Genomic DNA, 22,235 nt, shown 5'->3' with positions numbered 1-22,235 from the left:
TCAATGTGGGAGAATAAGGAGGTAAAGGGTCAACGACAAAAGAAATGTAAGGTTGACCCTCAACTAGAGTTAAAGTCACAAGCCGCCAAGAAAATTGACTTGACAATTGAAGAAGCGGCAGACGACATGAAGTTGTCTCTATGGAGAGCGATCAAGGTATTAAGGACGAGCAACTTCTTGTGTCTGTTTTGTCAAGGGTTGTGGCGAAAGATTTAAGCCTTGAAGAAATGGTCACTGAGTTCAATAAGTAAGTCTTTCAAATACTGAAATTGTAGTCTATCTGATGTAATTCAAAGTTCTAATCTTGATTTCTAATTTTACAGTCATAAGGTGTACATGAAGATCCAAGAAGTTATGATGAAACAACTTGGATGTATAACTTGGGAACAAGTGATTGAGGATTATCCTCTAACATCTTCATATAAGGCGTTATCAGAGTATTTTATTGCATTCAAGGATTGGGTTAGTATTCATGGTTTTTCATTACCCTTTCATCATATGTAGAGCTTGTATAATAATACCTGATGTCCTATTGCTTCTATTAGAAACCGTGTCGAGGCAAGAAACAAGGAGAAGTTAAGGATATACACGATTTCCCTACATCCTTCCTTGCACATCTCGAACGAGCCAGAAAAGAAAAGGATCGTCGCTTAGTCAAGGTGTACGAAATGGAGGAAGTTGGCTCCTTTAAAAAATTTAGCCACAAAAAAGATATTACGAGAGATCTTTACTACAATGTGGTTTGCGGTGATGTCGTCGACTTGATCCAAAAGGTGCCAAAGAAGGAATATACGCTAATGATTGCGGATATTCCTTACGGATTTCGAATGGCTGGGTCATCATACGACGATGAACCGTTTAGGTTTAAACAATTGGAGAAGATGGTCAAGGACTTCGTTGAGCTAACGACCGCATCCTTGTGGCGAATAGTTGTCTTTCATAGTATGGACCAAGGGTACTTGGTAGCTCAAGCTTTGAGATCTCGTTGCCATGGCATCGAGAACCTTGCATGGTAAGGATTATTTATAGGTGTCTTTCACTATATTGCATTTCTTAAGGTTGTTGAATCTATTCTTAACTCGATGTATTATTTTTTATAGGATCAAGACCAATGTAAATAGAGGGCCAACTTTTCGGTTCGTTAATGCCATTGAATACATAACGGTTGGCTACTTCGATGAAATTAAGAAACAGAGAATCAAAGAGCATTCTAATGAAGTGGGAGGTTCAAATCTGTTGGTATATCCAGCAGTGACACGGAAATTGCGACATGTCACCACGACAAAACGGGGAATTGTCAACCCATACCAAAAACCTCAACGACTTATGATGCGCTTGATCGAGATGTTTTCTGTCAAAGGAGACTGGATATTAGATCTCTTTTCTGGCACAGGTATTCCTCGAACTAGGGTAACGATCTTGAGATAACCAATCCCTTTTTTTTTCGTTTGACAACTAAATCTTCTTGTTACTTACATCACAGGAACTACGTCTGCATGTGCATTGAAGCTTTTTAGAAATACAGTTGCATTGGAGAAGGACGAGGACCAAGTTATATTTATTAATATGCGGATTAAGGCTTTGTGGGAGTGCCCAGACCAGGATGAGGAGGTCGGTGCAAAGAACCTCGCCAATACAGAAAGGTTTCAACCTGCTTCGCGAGAGCCTATTCCTCCATTAGCCGGCGAACCGGGGGAGCTAATAGAGCTTGATGATGAGCTTATAGAAGATATTTCGTTGGCTCGGCTAACAGGGGAAACCAATGCACGTATAGCCGAAGACAGTTCTACACAAGATGATGAAGAAAATGACGTTGATGAATTGATTGCTATGTAATAGAATCTATGAAGAAAATAACACTGACGATTTGTTAGGATTTCACATTATTAATACAAATTTTGGGTTTTACCTAGTGGGTTCTATTCTTTATAATCTTCTATATGTTTCAATTTTATTTTTATATACTTGGTTAGTAGATTTATGACATTGGTTTCACCGCGTGCATAGCTGACTACCAAATTTATGGAGAAACATGAACTAGTTTAAATTGAGGCTGATTTTGGTTCAAGCTAACCTTAACAGAACATGGCCCTATAATTGTTGCCATGACTGTCCATGTTGTTATTATGGATCTTTGTCTTCTATTGTTAAAACTATTATATTTCTATTCCATTGCTGCTTAGATTGTGTAGTGTGTTGATAATGGTTCCAGTTGCATTATCGTTCGGAGTTTGATCCTGTGTGAATCACCTAAGCAATAGAGTAGATCAATTTTAAATACAGGTATGAAAGCCTAATAGGTTAGTTATTTCCACGACATTATCCTAAAGTTCACTGCCTTACATTGTCCACAATTATATACATATGGTTTGATCCCATATGAACAAACTAAGGAATAAATTAGATCAACTTTAAATACAAGTATTGAATACTTTAATAAGTTAGTTATTCCAATCACTTATCCTAATGTGCACTATCCTACATTTTCCACAATTACATACATGCACGTATGGGTCAAAGTATAAATTATAACTCATTTTATTAGTATGGATACAAGTACACCTGATATTTTTGTAAAACTTACCTAATTAATATAAGTCTTTAAGTTAGTGTTTCCCTTGTCGCACAGTAGTGACATATTAAGCCATAGTTGAACTTTATTATGCCTACATTAACTTATCAACGTGTCTAAACTTGCATGATTTCTAATGATCTCCACTCGTAGATCTATCATGTATTTTTATATTTGCAAATTCTCATCAAGTTGAGGAACATGTGATACTAGTGCATCCAATTTTTGTAAGGGTGTATTTGCTTCGTTTTAAGAAGATTCTACAAGTGGAATGCGCAATCCTTCCACTTGTGAACGCGAACGTGTTAAAAGGACTATCTTGTTGATGTATGCTTGGAACTGTTATAAGCAAACTCCAAAATTGGGAGATAATGTTCCCACTTTGTTGGTTTTGCACCAACATATGCTCGAAGCATGTCCTCAATAATTTGATTTGCTCGTTCCGTTTGTCCATCGGATTGAGGATGATCTGTGGAGCTCGTGCTCAATGTAGTTTCTAACTTTGTAAATACTTGCGTCCAAAAGTCATTAGTAAACTTTGGATTAGAGAGGTTCATTAAAGCTTGTGATGCCTCGGTTCGAGATGGAGGTTGCAGAAATTGACCCTTGAAAACTGTGACAAAGTTTGTGCAGGTATCAGGCAATTTCCCCGTAGTGCGAAGCCCACGCCACAAGGCAATGGCCTTACCCCCTAGTTCTCCACCAACATATGCAATATTCGTACTATCTGGCTTGGGATAGAGTTCCATATGAGACTCCCATCGACCCAGCCATGTGCAGACTGCTTCTTCGGTTCTTTCCTTTTTTTTCTCCCGTAAATGGCTTTACAACAAACAATGGTTCACCTTCACGCTCATCGGGTCTATTAGTATCATGTTGTATACTAATGACACATGCCTCGAGAGCACTATAAAATTGCCGGAGTTCAGAAATCTCAGGCAAGGTAGAATTAAGGAAATTTTGTATTTGTAAAAAATAAGACTCAATGAGGATTGGCCCAGGAGGATTTCCTTGAATTCCTTCCGTTTGGGTGGATGCCATTGAGTCATTATTATGAGCCATTGATGTTTAGCTTGACCTTGACTTCAAGGAACTCGAATGGTGATTGTTGCAAAAATTGTTGTTGCATTTTGTCATCATCCCCAGATGAGCCATAACCTCTCCTTACGTATAGATTTCGTTTTCATCTTTAGGGTTTTTTGACTTGAAATCAACACTACAGAGCTTGTGATCTTGAACACATTTTATGGGTGGAACCTTGTATAATTTGAAGTTTAAAGTTTGGTGTGATTTGAATTTTGAAGTTTTAATTTGTATGTAATTGAAAGTATTTGGTTTTTTTAGTGGCTAATATTTTGGTGGATGTCGTACTTGTTGTTTTTAGGTTCGGAAGAAGATTTTGCGTGTGTTTTAAATTGAATGGTATGGTGGAAGTTTTATATATGTATTTTAAAACTCAAAAGATTTTTTATTTTTTTTTCCAAAAAAACACTACTTTGCATTACTTAGCAAAACTCAAAAGATTTTGATGTCACGATTTATTTATTTTTATACTTATAAAAAAAAATTGGGTGGATATGGCATTGTTGCAAATCTGCATGAATGTGGAAGGAAGGAAGGAAGGGGGCGATTTCAGTAGAAGGAGTGGCGAGCAATGAATTATATATATATATATATACACACACACAGGCATACAGGTGCATACATATACTGTTATACATATGTATATGGCGATGGTGGAATGTGCAGGAGCGAGTGATGGAGGTGGAGGTGGAGGTGGAGGTGTTTAGGAAAGGAAAGGTGCAGATCGAGGGAGTGATTTTGGACGCAGAATTTGCATGCCATGCCATGCAATGCAATAATACAAATGCAAATGCAAGGCAGCGCACATAAATCTTGGAGACAAAGCTCCATCCATCTATCCATCCATGGATCCACCCGTGTTATTATATATATGCATGCATGCTCCTCCTCCTTCAGCCCTGAAACTTAAGCATGGTGGTACTTAGTACTTCAGAGCAGGAGCTCCAGCCCACTAGGACATTAGAAACGAAGCTTAGACTATACTTTTATAACTCTACTTTTATCATTATGGTCGGCCGTCTGAATTTTTGTTTAGCTTAGACTCTACCTTTTTTCTTCATCTCAATCTCACGTTGTAGGCAACAATCCATATTCTGAGTAACTTCAATGCAAAAGAATATGTAACATTGTTCTCTTTGAATTCTTTTAAAAAGTGGCTCACAAATATGACTATGGCATCTCACCAATCAGACTTAGTGCATAAATAACTAAAATATATCTGTCTCCTCAACTTTGCATATAATTACACCGCATTGAATCCAATCTCTTCAACCAACAACAAATCAATACCCCAATTAATTATCTCCTTTCATTCAATACCATCTTCCTTTTATCTTCATCTTAATATTTTTTCTGTTTTTATTCACGTGTGAATTATGGAATTTGAATTTCTCTGGGTATTCAACAAGTACATGAAGGCTTCGTGTTACAATTACAAATTTTGGATCCATGTTTTAGAAAGGTAATAATGATTATATAACTGGTTGAACCCAGTCATATCATCACTCTCAAGATGAACCCAACCTTATTTAAAAAATGCATGCGGGAGACTTCTGCCATCAAGTGCAATGAAGTGCTTATTACATTGAAATGAGAATCAGACGTGAAAACTGGTCATTTGAATAATATATTGTACATTTGCACATTGCCGAAAAAGAGCTCAGCAAAATTAATTTGAATCTTGCTCTCATCCATACATCAAATCTTCGCTCAATCAAGCCTTCACTTTCTTAGCAAGGAGATCTGATATCTGATTTGTGTAAAAATCTGGCTGAATTTCATTTGCAGGATCATTCAACATCCCTAGTGTTGTAACACCTGTATGCTTCCAAACTTTTAGAACTTAACAATATTCCATTGCTATCAGACAATCTAAATTACATAGACGGTCTTGAGACAAAAACCTGAGAGAACAAGAAGTGTCTTGCAACCACCATTTTGACCAAATAGGATATCTGTATCGAGCCGGTCCCCCACCATACATATCTGAGACTTGGTAATGCCAAACCTGCCAGAAGAAAATCTTTAAGAGAAGCTTGAAGAGGGTGTAATTATATGTGGCAAGAATATTCAAATATGAGTTATGAGTTATATAGGCGTGAGAAAAGATTTTGTACTCTTTAGATACATAATCCATCATGAATGTAGATGGCTTGCCCACAACTATTGGTTCTTTCCTTGTGGACCCCTTTATTGCACCAACCATGGAACCCCCACCTGTTCACCATATTTTGATGTCAGAAAGAGAAGGAAACTATTTAATAGATCCCTCACAACTACTGAAAAAAATAGGAGAAAATACCTGCCCACTCTTGAGCATCTGTAAGATGAGTGACTGCATCACAATTGGTGGCTATAAAGAGACATCCTGGATTTTCTCTAATACAAAGGGTGCCATATCTTTATTAAGAAAAAAGAGACTAGTGTTAGAAAAATGATATCCATAGGCACTTGACCATGAAAAAACAAGACACTTATCACCCACTGAAATTTGTAGTAATTGATGTATCTGTCAAAACCGACAACTACAGCTCCTACCTGCCCAGCAATGAAAGTGCCACATTGAATAAGAATAGAAGAACAGATACTAGGGTGAAGGTATAACCTTAAAGAAGGAACCTGTCATACATCATGATCGTGTTCCATAAGAGTACCAGGAGACAAATCAATCTTCTTTTCACCATCATCCTATGAAAAGTCCAATAGAAAAGCTCATTATGAGCTGTAGCTTAACCTTATACTTTGTTCTATATAAAAAACCTTTAAGAAAACATGAAGTATGCATCATAATTCATCGACCCAAACCAAGAGTGTAACTACTAGAAAATAGCTTTGTAATGATTACTAGGTACTTGTACTGATGTAACCTAGTCATTCTCATTTGCATATTCTTGCTCCTCATGATAAATAAATGGATTTATGTCAACCAACTGAATTCAAACATTGGATTTTCAATATCATCAGAGAGACGTTATGGTTGATGAAGGATGAATATGCTATTGAGAATTGCTAAAAATGTGTGTATGCTATCAGACATTGCCACATAAAAGGAGACACGTGGTTACATATACAAGCTAGTACAAAGAGGGGATCTCCATCCCAAACTCCTTGCATAAGCAGATGCCAACTGCTGATTGAAGTTTCAAACCAGTTCTATATGATAGCAATAAAAAACAATCCCAGTCTAAATTTGAAATCAAGTGATCAACTTTACCGAACCCCCAAGATAGTTTATTCCAGCTAGCTCCAGCTCTTTCAAAATTCCAACTTCACCAATAACATATACCTGAAACAAATACATCCCAAATTATAGAAATTCAAAAGCATCGAATTAGATAGGCAGACGATGGACAGGCACCTTCTTCTCAGAAGGGAAGTTGATAGATTTAAGATATGCAGCTGCTGCAAAAGATGACGCAAAAATCTCCTCCTACAGTTCATCACAGTAAAAGAATAAAAACAGCATGAGGTATAATAATTAAGAAACTTGAGAAAGTAACACGGAAACAATTACTCACTTCGCTCACACTCAAACCTAGAGTCTCAAATTTCTTTCCATACTGCTTCCTGGATTTTGTCGAATTATTTGTAACAAAAACAAGCCGTTTTCCCTGAAAAAATCCATGATTTCATTAGAAGATATGCACAAGTGCTTACATTCTCCAAGCCACTAAACCTGTTTATTAACATAAAACTTGTAGATAAGAGTACTAACCAAATCTCGCAACATGTCGAGGGTTTCTGGTACACCATCAATCAAAGTATCACCCTTCCAAATAACCCCTGAAACGATCAATCAAACCTCCCCCCGTGACTTGCAGCATTGCAATATGAAATACACTAAAAACTAAGGAACAAAAGCCAATGCAATAAAGACCTAAGACAATGCCATTGCACATAAATCTAAGCAATTAGAAAATAAACAATGCAGTTACAGTTCTGTGTTCTTGTGCAAAATAGGTCAAAGCAGATCTCACATAATATACTTATATAGATAGATAGATACACAGGATGCCCACCTTCAAAAAAATTACTCTTGGTAGATGGCGATTCAGGCGAGTGGAACCTAAATACAATGTCGAGAAAGTAGGTGGACTTGTAAAATTTAATGGCAGTGATATATATACATACGCACATATGCATGCATGCATGTATGTATGTATGTACATAAGGCCACTCTATATATGAGCAAAGACACAAAAACCCATCGTTCTAGAAATGAAGCTAGATCTGGGGATCAATGTAGTCATGCTCATGTGCACATTCCCCAGCTCATGGGGCCCCTTCTGCACAGCACTCAGCACAAGTGTGCCAAATAGCATATTCTCATACAATAATGTACATGGAGCACTGCTCAACAAGGAGATTAGCCCAGCTCTCTGGCAGATACAGGACAGGGAGGCATAAAATGCTCGTGAATCATGGGATAACATACAATGTGTGTAGAAGGCAAACATAGTTGGATTCATATATTCTGACTATGCCAGATACGTGGACAGCCAGAAATCAACATGTGGGTATGTTTTCTAGTTCATGGTGGGGCAATATAATGGAGGTCAAGGCTTTAGGAGTGTATAGCTGTTCCAAAAACAGAAGCAGAATACCTCACAGCCAGCATGCATGTAAAGAAGCATTGTGGCTTTCACGCTTAGCCGTGGACATGGACGCTGAAATCCAACGCTCTACAGAAACAGTTAGCCTATAATTGTGCCGGAAAATATTCTGATCTTTTACACAAAAACAAAGAATATAGAAGAGATTCACAATTTGGTTGGAGATTGTGTTGAGAAGAATCAGATCACTCTATGAAGTTGCATATGCCAGAAAATACCATGGATGCACTAACAAACCCCATGATCCACTTCCACTATTGTTGTGGATTGATGCCAATCACTAATCCATTTTCTATGGAACCTTTGTAGGATGCCCATCAGGTGGGAGATGTAAACCATCATATATCCGATACACTCAGGTGGCAAATCTAGTCTATTGACAGGTACTATTCGCCTATGGAATCTTTGTAACATGCTCAATGGGTGGGAGATGTTTACCATCATATATCCAGTACATTCAGGTGGCGAATCTAGTCTTCATAGGTCCTATTTGCCTATGGAATCTCTGTAGCATGCCCATCAGGTGGGAGATGTATACCATTTTATATCCAGTAGGACACTCAGTCTATTGATAGGTATTATTTGCTACTTTTACTCGTGGCTGTGTGTTTGATCTATGGTGGAAGTAAGTTGTAACTAGTACGCACTATGTGGAAAAGCCAAATGGCTGGACTAGTGAGGACCCACATACTCTAACTAGACGAAATTATAATCTCGGGCTTGAACAATGGTCTCGTATATATTTGTGACAGTTGGAATAAGAAAAGAGATAGCTTTACCACAACAACTCCACCCATTATGTCATGTGTGTATGGGCGATGCAATTTCAGATTTTTGGCCCTTTTGGTCTTAAGCAAGGATGTCCACTCTTACCAAATCTATTTGGTCTATGGCATATGCATTGATAAATCAGAACAAACGATTACCAAGTTTATAAAGGAAGAAAGCCTTGAGGAAGTTGTCATCGGGAATATAGTCATCATCCTTCTATTGTTTGCAAATGTTGTTCTTTTTGCAAATACTTTAGAAGATGCACAAAAGCTTAAGAGGACATTAGAAGAGTTTTGCATGCATACTAAGTTGAGTGTAAATAGCTCAAAGACAAAGATTATGCTTGTGATGAGCCAAACTAAGGATAAACAATGCATAATGTACAATTATGAGCAACTTGAAACCATGGAATGCTTTAAATACCTTGGCCTTGAAGTTCCCTCATATCATAGATGAAATCTATGTCCTATCCGTCGCTTAGCAATAGAAAGAGAGCATATTATGCATTTGAGTTCATATGTAATAGTGGAGAAATTAAAATGGTGGGTCTTCAAGAAATACCTTTTTGACACTTTGGCAACATTGGCACTATAAATTATCAATCTTCCCTCTTTCTTTCTCCTCTCTTTCTATCTATCAAGTAACTATCAATTATCCAATGGGTGCTATTCTAGAACTCCAGCCATGGTCTACAAATGTATATATCGTGTAAATAATCCAGAAATTTCAGTGACAAGTTTGCGTTGCAACTTAAACTAGATCTCTTGTAATTGGGGACCAAAGGAGAAAATTTGATCCAGGGAAAGTGGAGATTACAATCAAACCCCATTAAGCCACTTAATCAGCTAAATAGACAGTTTTTTACAAGTCACTTTGAGGAAAGATGATGAACCGAAACTTACCATCACAATCAAAGATGAAGGTTTCCACAGAATTGATAAGGTCATCGACGTTGGTAAGGGGAGGTGCCGGTGCCTTACCTACAAGAAAAACAGAAAAAAGAAAGTTATAAAGAAAGAGAAATGATTTAAAAAATAAGATCAATTCAAAATCAATGATTTCTAGAGAGTGTATGGAATGCCGTTTCATGCTAAAGAACTCTTAAGAATATATGCAAATTGCATTATAATCCAAAGGTTGCATAGGATTTCATTGGGGAAGGCATTTCAAACTAACGATCTCTTACAAACTTACGAAAGGTATTTCAGAACTCGAGATTCTTAACAATGTCAGAATTTTTGTTTTCTTGCTAAAGATATCTAACCAATACATGGAAAAAGCATTCAGAAACCAATCTTTCTTAAGAATGTATGGAAAATGGCCTTTCAAACCAAAATCTCTGAAGAATGTGTGGAAAATGCATTCCAGAAGAATTGATGGAGAAACGATTTGCAAAGCAAACATTTCTTGAGCATTGATGGTCTTTCTTAAGAATGTAAGGAAAACGGCCTTTCAAACCAAAATCTCTGAAGAATGTGTGGAAAATGCATTCCAGAAGAATTAATGGAGAAACAATTTGCAAAAGCAAACATTTCTTGAGCATTGATGGTCTTTCTTAAGAATGTATGGAAAACGGCCTTTCAAACCAAAATCTCTGAAGAATGTGTGGAAAATGCATTCCAAACTATGGATTTATGAAGAATTAATGGAGAAACGATTTGCAAAAGCAAACATTTCTTGAGCATTGATGGAAAATGCAACCAAATGTGAATCCTACCTGTGTTAGTGGCCATGGCCCTTGCAGATTGAGACAAAGAACGGCTGCGTAGGGTGAAGAATGTGCTCCGTCGGTTGGATAAGAGAGAATTGCGATTAAAATTGTGAGGTGGGAAGAACCGCAGATTCTGCAGCGACGACGACGATGAAGAAGAAGAAGAAGGAGATGAGAGTGAAGAAGAGATGATGTTTCTGATCAACAGCACCATGATCCTCTCTCTTCCTCACTGGAGGTGCCGATCAGTTTTCTTTCTTCTGATTTGGGGAGGGGGCAGAGCAGCTCCAGTAGAAAGGGATTTGGATTTAGTGTTACTCTATATATACAAAGCTCTACTGAGGTGATCTCCAACCACAGCCTTTCATGGTTTGTGGCCACAGTTTCTTCTTCTTCTTCTTCTTCTTCTTGGGAAGTTGGTTTGTAAGGACATAATAACATTTTCTAGTATTAGAGCCCTTGTCCATGGAGCACACCCGAAAGATGTCTCTATCGGGCGGCGGTTGATAGTTCACTTCTTCGCAATTCATTGATCGAGCGTACTTGGCATCGATTTACTTTTTTGTGAAGAAGTTTAAACGGTAGATTGGTACGGATTAATCGTAGTTTGAACTCATTTGTCGAGGATCACTCTCTCTTGTCTTGGTGCACCGTCATCATCTTATGTCTATCCGCCAAGTGTTGCTAAACATTAGGGGTGTTACCAAGTTTTAGGGTTTCATTTGTTGCCATTGTAACTTACTTAGATGATGATGGCCTTGCTCTCCGACTATCCAATAATATATCGTCACGTCTCCCATGCCCTTTGCTTATCCCTCAATTTCACACATCATATCGACCAATGTATTGAACTCGTATGCCTCTGTTACACGTGTACATGTGGAGGCTAGCATAGTCCTCATTGGTTGCTACATCGATTGAACGATCCAAAGACGGCGATTTTCTCAAATTTCGTTGTATTTGGTACTTTCTCCCTTTGTATTGCCAATGTCCCGCTTGTTTGCGTGTTATTGTTGTCTTTATTTTGACATTTAAGGTCGATGATATATGCAAGTTCACCCAAGCGAATCCTCCTTTTCACGTTGAGTATGATATATAGATGACAATATCAAAGGAATATTGCATCATGTTAAATGCATGCCATTGGAAAAATCTCATGTCTATGTTTCACAAACCCAATGCAATTATAAATGAACATTCCCTTTCCCATGCCATCGTGGATAAATACAAATTGATGTCGATGTTGCTTAGTCAGTGTGGACATAATTGTAGGGAATGGAATATCGATCACATTAGGAGTATGCCTCTTTGGAAAAGTTCGTGTAGACAATTCATAAAGTGATGATCACAAATGTTCGTTTAAGAAAAAAGGGGAAGTTGTACTCCATTAATTTTACAAAACATAACCATTCTAGTGGATTTATTGATTGGTCTATCACTGATGTGATCGATTGTTCAATGGAGTACTTTCAACCGTAGAGGTTTACTTCAATGACATGTATTCTCATGCAAAGCATGGAATGAAGAGCAAAATTATCAACATGAAAGAGTTATAATTGATCAAGTGTGCAATCAACACTCGAGAAACAAATACAAAATACTCATGGTCACATCAATGTAACCATACAATATTCGATGCGACAAATCAACAGAGCGAGTGTGCTCTCAATGGAATAGGCAATCGTGAGAATAACAAAGAAGCTAATAATATGCAAAGATCAAATGGTGACGGCAGGCGATGTGTGTGTGGGTGCAATGTGTGGAGGAAAACTATGCAACTTAATGGAATAGGGGCATGCAAAGCTTACAATGGGAATGGAATGGAGTGGAGGAAGGAAGGTGGTGGTGGTGCTACTAAATAAACTCCATGTCCTAAAGAAAACCGAGAGGCCGGAAAAACGAGATGGAGGAACAGGGAAGAGAGAGAACGCAGCAGAGAGCCACCTCAACGACACAACAGGGGAACTCTAAAGAAGCAGCCCCGACAACTGAATCTGAGGAGCGGCCTCTACCGATCGTATTCTCGACAGAAGAAGAGGCTGAATTCAAATCAGAGATTCAGCGCCTAACTCAACTCTCGGTGATCTGCAGAGTGGTGGGAGCTCGGCCGAATAGAGGTGAGTGTAAAGATTACAAGCATCTATGCATGGATTAATTGGTAGAATAATAGATGTCCAATTCATGGGACGAGGATTTTATCATGTGGAATTGGATACAATCGAATCAGTGGGAATAATGTTGGAGCATAGTCCTCTTGATGTAAGAGGTGCCCGTGCATTTGTGATGCCTTGGAAACAAGGTTTTAATCCGGTGGAGGCAATACGGAAAGGAGATCGGATATTTCCGTTAACGATTGTCTTCCCGGGATTACGTAAGGAGTATTTACCGATGCTTGAAGCAATAGCTTCAAGGATCGGAACTGTAGTGAGGGTCCAAGAAAGTATGGCTATGCGATTAAGTAAAATGTCAGGATTTCCGTCAGCCCGAATCTTGGTAGAATCACTCGAAAACTTACCGACAAAGGTAAGGCTACCAAATGAAGAAGGGGATTTTATAGAACAAAAGGTGGAGTTTGCCGGGCTCCCTGGACAATGCTTCTATTGTCGGCAAATGGGACATTTAGCCAAGAATTGCCCAAGGAGAAATATTAAATTTGGGGAAAAAAAACGTTGTTGCGAATATTGTAAACAAGAAGGGCATGAGGCAGATAAATGTCAAGAGAAACTAGCCTCAGATTGTATGGGTGTACGGGCACAAGGGGAAACAAGAGACACTCAATGGATAAATGTAAAGGCTAAGCATGGATGCAAGACACGTACGGTGCCTATGCAAGAGACGTGTCTCACCCCTAATGCGTATAATGCATTGGACATAGAAATTGATACACAAGAACAACCAACATCCACTACTGAGATAAGGGGGAAAATTGTTAGTACCATCCAACCAAATGATGGATGTGTCAAGGCAAAAACATTTCGTTCAAAAAGAACAATACAATCACAAAAATTGGATAATGCGATCACAATAAGAACATGTGGGATGTTGAAGGAGGATACCGGAAATGGTGGCTTTTCCATACTTGATTATGCAGCCCCCTTTGGGCATGAGTTCACAAAACATTTGGGTGTTAAAGATGTTCATGAACCCAATGCAATAAGGGTCCATGTTTTATTTAGACAAAAACAAGTGGAAAACTCATTGGTCGGTTATTCCTTTCCATTATGTGGTTATGAGAGAAATGACATATGGAATCAACCGAATGTTATGTTGGCCATGAGAGGACAAGTTTTGTATTTTGCCAAATACGTGCAAAATCCTCAATTGGGGGAAACAATATTGAGGGGGTTAGAGAATGCAAGTTGTTTAGTGGTTCCGTATTTGGATGCAATGAACCGCAAGCATGTTGTATTGGATGTACCTTCCGATATATTGTTTGATTTTGGATATGTTTATATTCATGAAGATGATGTGCCGGAAAGCCAAGCCAAGGCTCGGGCCCATCATCATTGGAGATTCATTAAAGAAGGTTGTGACATACTCAAAAGCCAAATGGTGATTATGGGAGATGGGGGTGGCGTAAGCTCCGTGGAACCATCCTCTAAGACTCGTAGGATCGGGTCCGGTTCGGCCTCTAACAATTGTTGATGAGGCTCCTCACATGGAATGTTCAGGGCTTGGGAGGTCCCTTATACCGAAGATATAGAGGTAGGTTAAGGCAGGAATTACAAAAGTGTCTCACGAATGGATCGTTGGACATTATGATGTTTCAAGAACATCATTTGAATGAGCAAAGAATAAGGAACTATGGCACTATATTACCTGGTAGTTGGGAGATGTTTTGGTCCCCGGCTATTGGCACTAGTGGTACACAAGGCGGGGTGTGTATGGCAATTGCACATCATTGGAAATCAAGTATTATATGCAAAGAGATCATTGTGCCAGGAAGAGCACAATATATTGTATTACAAGATTTACATACAACTTGGGGTTACTTGAATATCTACGCGCCAAATCATGCATCGGCTAGGAAACACTTTTGGTGTGAAATTACAAATGCATTACCAAATGTGTCTCATTGGTGTGTTGCAGGGGATTTTAATATGCTTGAGGACCCAGAGGATAGGAAAGGTGGGAGTGTTTCAACAATTCATGGGGAGGAATTAGCAGTATGGGAACGAATGTGTTTGAAATTGAGTATTTTGGATGCATGGCATATGCCTAATGTTTATAGATCTCAGAATTCCTTGAGTTTCTCACGTTCGGATAGGAGAATAGTTGGAACCAATCTTTCAAGATTGGATAGATTTTATGTGGGGGAGGCCTTTGTCTTAAATGGGGGAAATATCACTATTATGCCAGGCACAACTTTCTCTGATCATGCTCCTGTTATATTGAGAACCTTTGGGCAATCGAAAAGGGAGTCCATACGATTTAGGATACCCGAAAAAGTAATGTTACATGATAGATGGTATAATCAAGTGACAGATATTTGGCAGAACAAAGATAATATGGATGCTCCCATTACAATCAAAGTGGCTTGTGCTTTGACGGAGATATCACAATATTTTGCGTTAAAATCAAGATCTGAATATATGGAATATCTGGAGAAGGAAAGAAGGATGAGGGCAAGATTGATATCTTTGCAAAGATTGCAACAGGGTCGACCAGAGTGTGCGTGGATAGCTTCACATCTTGAAGAAGCCCGAAAACAAGTTCAACATATGGAAGAATGTCGTAGTCAATTTAGGTATCACAATTCTGCTTCAAGATGGACGCAAATTGGGGATAGATGTACAAAACAATTTTTTAATATTAAAGGCCCCAAAAGAGTCTCTAATGTAACCTGTTGTTTGCGGAATGAAAATGGCGAACTTGAAATGGATCCAAATGTTGTGCGGGTAATTGCCACGAAATTCTACGCTACCCTTTTGTCAGAAGAGCCTATCTCTGAGGAGATAAGCCAAAATAGAATGAAGGTCTGGGCGGAAATTCAACCCAAGGATACTCAAGCAATGCAAGATTCATTGTTGTCACCTATTACAGAATTGGAGTTGGAACAAGCGCTACACTCTTTATCGGACAATAGTTGTCCTGGAGTGGATGGACTTACACCTAAATTCTACAAGAAATATTGGGGGATACTGAAGAAAGACTTAAAAGATGCTTACCAACATATGTTTGAAAGTGGAGAGATGCCCATGTCGTTATCTGAGGGGCTTATTTATCTTATACCTAAAACAGAAGGAGTTTCAGAAGATATTCGTAAGTGGAGGCCAATCACCCTCTTGAATACTAGTTATAAGCTATTTGCAAAGTTGCTTAGTTCTCGGTTACAAGAGGTATTACCAAAGATAATTCATTGTATCGCAAACTGGTTTTATGAGGGAAAGGAGTATTATGGATAATGTTTTTACATTTTGGGAGGCTACTGCAGTAGCGGTAAAAAACAAACAAAATCTAGCCGTGTTGCTTTTAGATTTTGAGAAAGCGTATGATAGGGTTGACTGGAATTTTTTGGAAGGTACTATGCATCACTTGGGCTTCAACACGGCATGGATTAAAGGTGTTTCTTGTCTTTATAGAAATGCACACAGTCAGGTGTTGTTGGCAGGTGGAGTAGGACCTCGTTTTAACATTACTCGATCAGTTCGCCAAGGATGTCCACTTGCACCATTTTTGTTCCTTCTGTTTGCGGAAGCAATGCATGCATTTATATCATCACAATCTATAGGCTTGCGTGGTTTGGCAATGCCAATGCATGGACAAGATATATTGGACTCGGAATTTGCAGATGACACTGCATTATATGTGGATGTGACTCTAACGAATTTGCAACAAGTACAAGGGGCTTTGTCACAGTTTTGTATAGCGTCTGGAGCTAAGTTAAATTGGGAGAAAACTGTTGCATTTTGGGTAAGCAAGGAGCCGCCGCCTTGTTGGGCACCGCATCATACTTTCCAATGGACTCAAAGAGGAGTTGCGGTTCGATATCTTGGAGTGCAGGTTGGGATTGATTTGGTTCCAGAATTACATGCTGCACCATTACTATTAACTTTGAGGAAAAAATTATTCTTGTGGAGTCATGCTAAACTATCTTTGGCCGGTAGAGTGATAGTTGCCAACCATGTGCTACTATCTACGGTGTGGTATATAGCCTCATCTTGGATCTTTTCAAAATCGTGCATTGGACAAATTCGAAGGCTGGTTAGGAATTTTATATGGGCTGGGGAAGATAAGAGTCATGTAAGAGCGAAGGTGGCTTGGAGTACATTGATAACCCCAAAACAATACGGTGGTTTGGGGATTATAGATCCATTAGACCAATGCATGGCCTTGTTAGCAAAACTAATAATTCGTGGCCTTTTACTAGGACATGCTCCTTGGAAGCAATTACTTATGCAAAGATTGTATAGTTGTGCTCCGTCGATGGGTGGATTATGGGCTGATAGCATAAGGTGGATTTTTATACCAGACAAGAAACATGTTATGTCTAGGAATTGGGAAGACAAATTTTTTAATGGTCTTCTACGAGCATGGGAGCATGTACATAAAGGGTTGGAACATGGTGTACCAACATGTGAGGAGGAATACTTGAGACAAAACTTAGTGTGGAATCCGAATATGCGTTTGCCATCAGGGCACATGTTGGGGTCCCGAACGCGATTGGATTGGGCCAAGCTCGATGTAGGGCCTGGAGCGTCCGTTGATGCATGGAAATCATTTCATACTCTGAATATAAATGACAGATCAGAATTCTTGTCTTCCTTGAGAGGGGGGCTGATTATGTGGGACCAAGTGCAGTCAGTTTTGGGGCACTATGACGTTACGATATGGTCCTTTAACCCTCCCAAGTGGGAAGGAGCATTTACGAGGCTTCAAGTGCTAGTGGGGGTAAGGGGACATTTGTCTTGCGGACGATGTCAAGACTATGAGGTGGAGGAAGATGGCAGTATAAGTAGTGCAACGATACAAACAGAGATCTTGCAATATGCTACATTTTCTAAAATAAGGGTCCTTGCTTATGACGGATCTAAGTGGCTCATCGACCCACAAGTTGAGGCGGTCAAGGAGCATTGGAAACTGACAGTTTTTGAAAAGAAACCTTTGATAAGGTTGCAATGGGATCCGGGAGAATTTTGGTGGAAAGATCCGTTTGATCGTATGGAAAAAAGGTATGGTTTTTTTCAGTATTCAGTTAAGATGGGACGACACATTTTGGCAGCTCAACGTAGGACTACACCACGAGCTAGTCAATTTTGGAACCACCAAGGGATCACATCGGAATTCCTAACAAAGTTTTGGGGAACATTATGGAAAAGGAAGCAAGATATGAAAATAAATGTCTTCCAATGGTTAGTAATACATAGAGCATTGCCAATTGGCCAATGGTTGCAACAATCAGCTGCACCGACCGCATGCATCTATTGTTGTTGTCAGATGGAGACATTGAAACATTGCTTGTGGGAATGTCATGCTGCACAACAAGTTTGGAGGCGAGTGTTCCGAGTTCTTGCCTTTATGTTTAGGGATTGCAGTTTTTCGTGGGGTATGGTAGTATGGGCCACAGTGGCACAAGTGGTGTGGCCATATGATGCATGCCCAAATGACACGATTATTAGAATTCAAAGAGGAAGGATAATGGCGGTGCAACAAAGTCAAATGGAGGCTCCTTACATGTTAAAGACAATGCAAGAGGTATGGGAGCTACTATGCACCACCACAATGTGGTTTATTTGGACTGCTAGGTGTTCTAAGGTGTTTGGTAATACTACTATTCATCCAGTGGAAAGTACACGGAATGTCTGGATGGAGATGGTACATACCTTGAAAGGACAGTATGAGGATATTAAAGGTGAGACAGATGTTGCAGTGTTGCAACGTCTCGAATTTATTGTCTATTGGAAGAAGACCCCTTTTCTCACAATACAAAATTCAAGACCTAAATGGTGCTTAGTGCCACCAGTATGGTTGTTCCCACCACCAATCACATAACTTGGTTAAGGAGTGGTGGAGTGTTGAGGGATGGGACCTAAGGAAGAATGCACCAGATCAATGGTAGCTTGATGGTAGGTCAATTTTTTTGTAATGTTGTTCATAACTAATGAAAGGATATTTTTCCCAGAAAAAAGAAAAAAAGAAAAAAAAGAAAACCGAGAGACATACATACACCCCATTACCAAATAAACCCTAGTTCCTAAAGAAAACCAAGAAACAGACATACATAAACTCCATGTCCTAAAGAAAACCAAGAGACATACATACATACATACATACATACATACATACATAAACTCCATGTCCTAAAGAAAACCAAGAGACATACATACATACATACATACATACATAAACTCCATGTCCTAAAAAAAACCAAGAGACATACATACATACAACATACATAAACTCCATGTCCTAAAGAAAACCAAAGACACACATAAACCCCATTTCCTAGAGAAAACCAAAGACATACATAAACCCCGTTTCCTAAAGACATCGAGAGAGATGCATGAACTCGACATACATACATACATACATACATACATACATACATACATACATACATACATACATACATACATATGCATGGGTTTTAGAAGCTCCATCAAAGCTACTTGGGCGAAGAAGAAGACGAAGAAGAAGAAGAAGAAGACATGGACAGGGGAGCCATCCCTCGCACTCTTGAAGCCGTCCTCAGAGATTTCCACGGACGTCGAGCTGCTCTCCTCAAAGCCCTAACCACAGGTAATATTCTCTCTACCTCTCCATCTCCCTCTCTGCCAGCACGGGACTAGCCTACTTCTAATTCTTTCTTCCTTGCTTGTTTCTCTTGCAGAGAGCGACCGTTTTGTGTTTGAATGCGACCCAGGTCGGTCTGGTTTCCCTCTCTCCATGGATTGTTTTAGGGTTTCTCTTTATGTGCGAGTACTCATGATATTCTAAATGCCGTTCCCTTTTTTGTGTCACGTAATTGTTCTAGTGCTCTAGTTTTATGCTGTCTTGGATATTCTTATTGATACTTTCTAGTCTAATTTGCGCTTTTTGTTCACTGGTTGTTTTAGGATTTCTTTTTTATGTAGTCTTACATATTTTAGGGTTTTCTCTTACATGTTCTCAAAGGCAATTTTTTTTTGTTGTGATTCCTTCAGCTCGTCAAAATCTTTGCCTGTATGGATATCCTGATGAGTCATGGGAGGTAAAGCTCCCTGTCGACGAGGTTCCGTCACAGCTTCCTGAACCCGTTCTTGGGATCAATTTCTCGAGAGATGTCATGAAGCATCGAGATTGGCTCTCCATTGTTGCCGCACATAGCGACTCATGGCTTTTAGCTATTGCCACTTTCTTTGCTGCCTATTTCAACAAGACTGATAGGTAAGTCTTGAAAGGTTTCTTGTCATTGTCTTGAGATGTTGGGAGGAGGAATGTTACATCCATAATTTGAGACAGGATTTTTACAAACTTATGTTTAAGAAAAACTGCTATCCAAACTTATGTTTAAGAAAAAACAGAGTTTCCTGTAAATTTTAATTGCTCTTCTAATTTTGAATCTTGGAGGAACACAATGCGGTTATCACAACACATCAAGGCGAGAGCATTACACTCCCACCTCTATGAGCTAGATGCTCATTCTCCCATACCATAGACAAAGGGTGCTTAGCATGAACCTTTGACGATTGATAGCTCAAGGAAAGATGGAGGATGACCCTTATATGATCAACACATGACCATTCTCAATGTAGTTATTTGTGCAATGACACTCTTCTCAACTATTGTGTTGTAGGGTATATGATCTATGCCAGATGACCCTTATATTATGGATTGCTTCCATGTCTAGACTTGTAATGTTTGGTTGGTCATGTTGGCTCATAGGGGGATACTCTTTAATCAAATCATTGACATTCCCACTTTGTATGATGTTGTAACGAGAAGCAAAGAGAAGCCAAATGCCAGCAACACATATAGAACAAAACAGGTAATGCTTCTCACATGTAATTAGTATGCCTTATCTTTTATCATTGCCATTGCATGATGTCTCACATGCGTGAAAACAAATTTTGTGTGCATAGTCATTGTATGTTGTCTCTCTCTCACACATACCAAGTTCATTAATTTTCAGCAAATAATTAACGAGAAGCCCTCTCGAGTAGCCCCGCTTCCAGAAAAAGAAGATGAGGAGAGTGTTGAAGATGAAGATGAACATGAGAACACATTATGCGGAAGGTGTAGGGGGAACTATGCTCCCGAAGAATTTTGGATCTGCTGTGATGTCTGTGAGGTTTGGTTTCATGGCAAATGTGTGAAGGTAACTCCTGCTAAAGCTGAACATATGAAACAATACAAATGTCCGGCATGTACTTCTAAGAAGGCTCGTGTATAGAAAATATTGGGTGGGGTATATCTTTCCTGAACTGTATGCAGTTTAGGAAGAGAATGTAATAAGCTGTTTTCTCTAAGTTTATGTTATGACAGATGCAACTTCAAAGTTTTGGCTGCTTCAGTCGGATTTTGGTTCTACCATATTGGCTTTTGGGGAAAGATTTTATTGCCTCATCTCTTGCAGAATCATAGTATGTATCATCTTACTAATATCATATACACACTTCTATATCTATGGAGGAGATGATGAGTGATACTAGAATGTTTTTGAGGGCATTTGAAATTTTCGTATGATATTGTATCTCTGAGTGATTTAACCTTGGAGTTGTAAAACTGCAAAACTGTTTCTTTGGAAGGCGGATGTAAGAGGAATTCAAACAACCTTTTTTTGTCTACTTATAACAATAAATGGAGAGAATGTTGATGGAAGTAGAAGAAAGTGCGAGAATGTTAAGACAACAAATGGAGATAATATGGATGTCATCAATGAAGTGGAAGATTCCCCATATAATTGCAAGTTATCTGCAACATAATCAAAGATTCCCCATTTAATTTCTGTTGATAATACACTGTAATCATCCTTTTTTGTCACCCATTATCCCTCACTTTTGAAACCTCAGGACTTCCAGCCCCCACAAATCCGAATTTCTTTACAGCAAACCCATAAGTACTCAAGTTGTTACACCTCATAATTCAACATCATTGAGGAAAGGGAAAGGATGTATTAAGGATTGTTTAAATCTCTACACATGCTAACAAATAATGCAATTCAAAATCATAACTATCTTGGTACTCTTAAGCTACATCTTAAGCTTAAATAAATAATGAGTGTAAGTGGTGTTAAATTCCAATGTTCTTGGGATTTTAATGATTATAGAATATTTCTTTCAAACAAATGAGTATGTGGTGTTCAAACTTTAGATCTCTTACCGTGGTTGGAAGCCATGGAATTATTTTTTACAGGTATATTTTAGTATCTCTTCAAAAGATTGGCAACATTAGTATCGTTTTCCCCATTAACAGGTTAAATCAATAAAATATTTAAATTTGGCATTTGTTTGACTAAGCTTATCCTATTATTATGCAGTTACATCTTGTATGTTTATAAGTTCCT

The 22,235-nt window shown here is 38.8% G+C and overlaps 2 protein-coding genes across 2 annotated transcripts; one reads left to right on the top strand and one right to left on the bottom strand.

Annotated features, from left to right (window-relative positions):
- Positions 1 to 5,081: 5,081 nt before the first annotated feature.
- Positions 5,082 to 11,049, bottom strand: LOC147862863 (phosphoglycolate phosphatase 1A, chloroplastic-like). The gene is made up of 12 exons (XM_087321241.1): positions 10,757 to 11,049; positions 9,942 to 10,019; positions 7,371 to 7,438; positions 7,174 to 7,266; positions 7,014 to 7,085; positions 6,870 to 6,941; positions 6,284 to 6,343; positions 6,141 to 6,193; positions 5,958 to 6,055; positions 5,773 to 5,872; positions 5,560 to 5,663; positions 5,082 to 5,473 (listed from the first exon to the last, which is right to left on the bottom strand). The coding sequence occupies exons 1-12, from the start codon at positions 10,962 to 10,964 to the stop codon at positions 5,370 to 5,372; spliced, it is 1,110 nt and encodes a 369-aa protein (XP_087177367.1). The 5' UTR covers positions 10,965 to 11,049; the 3' UTR covers positions 5,082 to 5,369.
- Positions 11,050 to 19,332: 8,283 nt separating this feature from the next.
- On the top strand, positions 19,333 to 21,686 carry LOC147862862 (PHD finger protein ALFIN-LIKE 7-like). Its single transcript, XM_087320721.1, has 5 exons — positions 19,333 to 19,489; positions 19,581 to 19,613; positions 19,894 to 20,116; positions 20,615 to 20,717; positions 20,862 to 21,686. The coding sequence occupies exons 1-5, from the start codon at positions 19,399 to 19,401 to the stop codon at positions 21,120 to 21,122; spliced, it is 711 nt and encodes a 236-aa protein (XP_087176847.1). The 5' UTR covers positions 19,333 to 19,398; the 3' UTR covers positions 21,123 to 21,686.
- The last annotated feature ends 549 nt before the right edge of the window (positions 21,687 to 22,235 follow it).

This window comes from Azolla caroliniana, unplaced genomic scaffold (assembly GCF_043228905.1).
Source record: "Azolla caroliniana isolate FFs.n. ecotype wild unplaced genomic scaffold, voAzoCaro1.0.p SCAF_6, whole genome shotgun sequence".
Lineage (NCBI taxonomy): Eukaryota > Viridiplantae > Streptophyta > Polypodiopsida > Salviniales > Salviniaceae > Azolla > Azolla caroliniana.
Note: the sequence above shows the minus strand (reverse complement) of the source record. Positions and strands in the feature narration are given on the sequence as shown.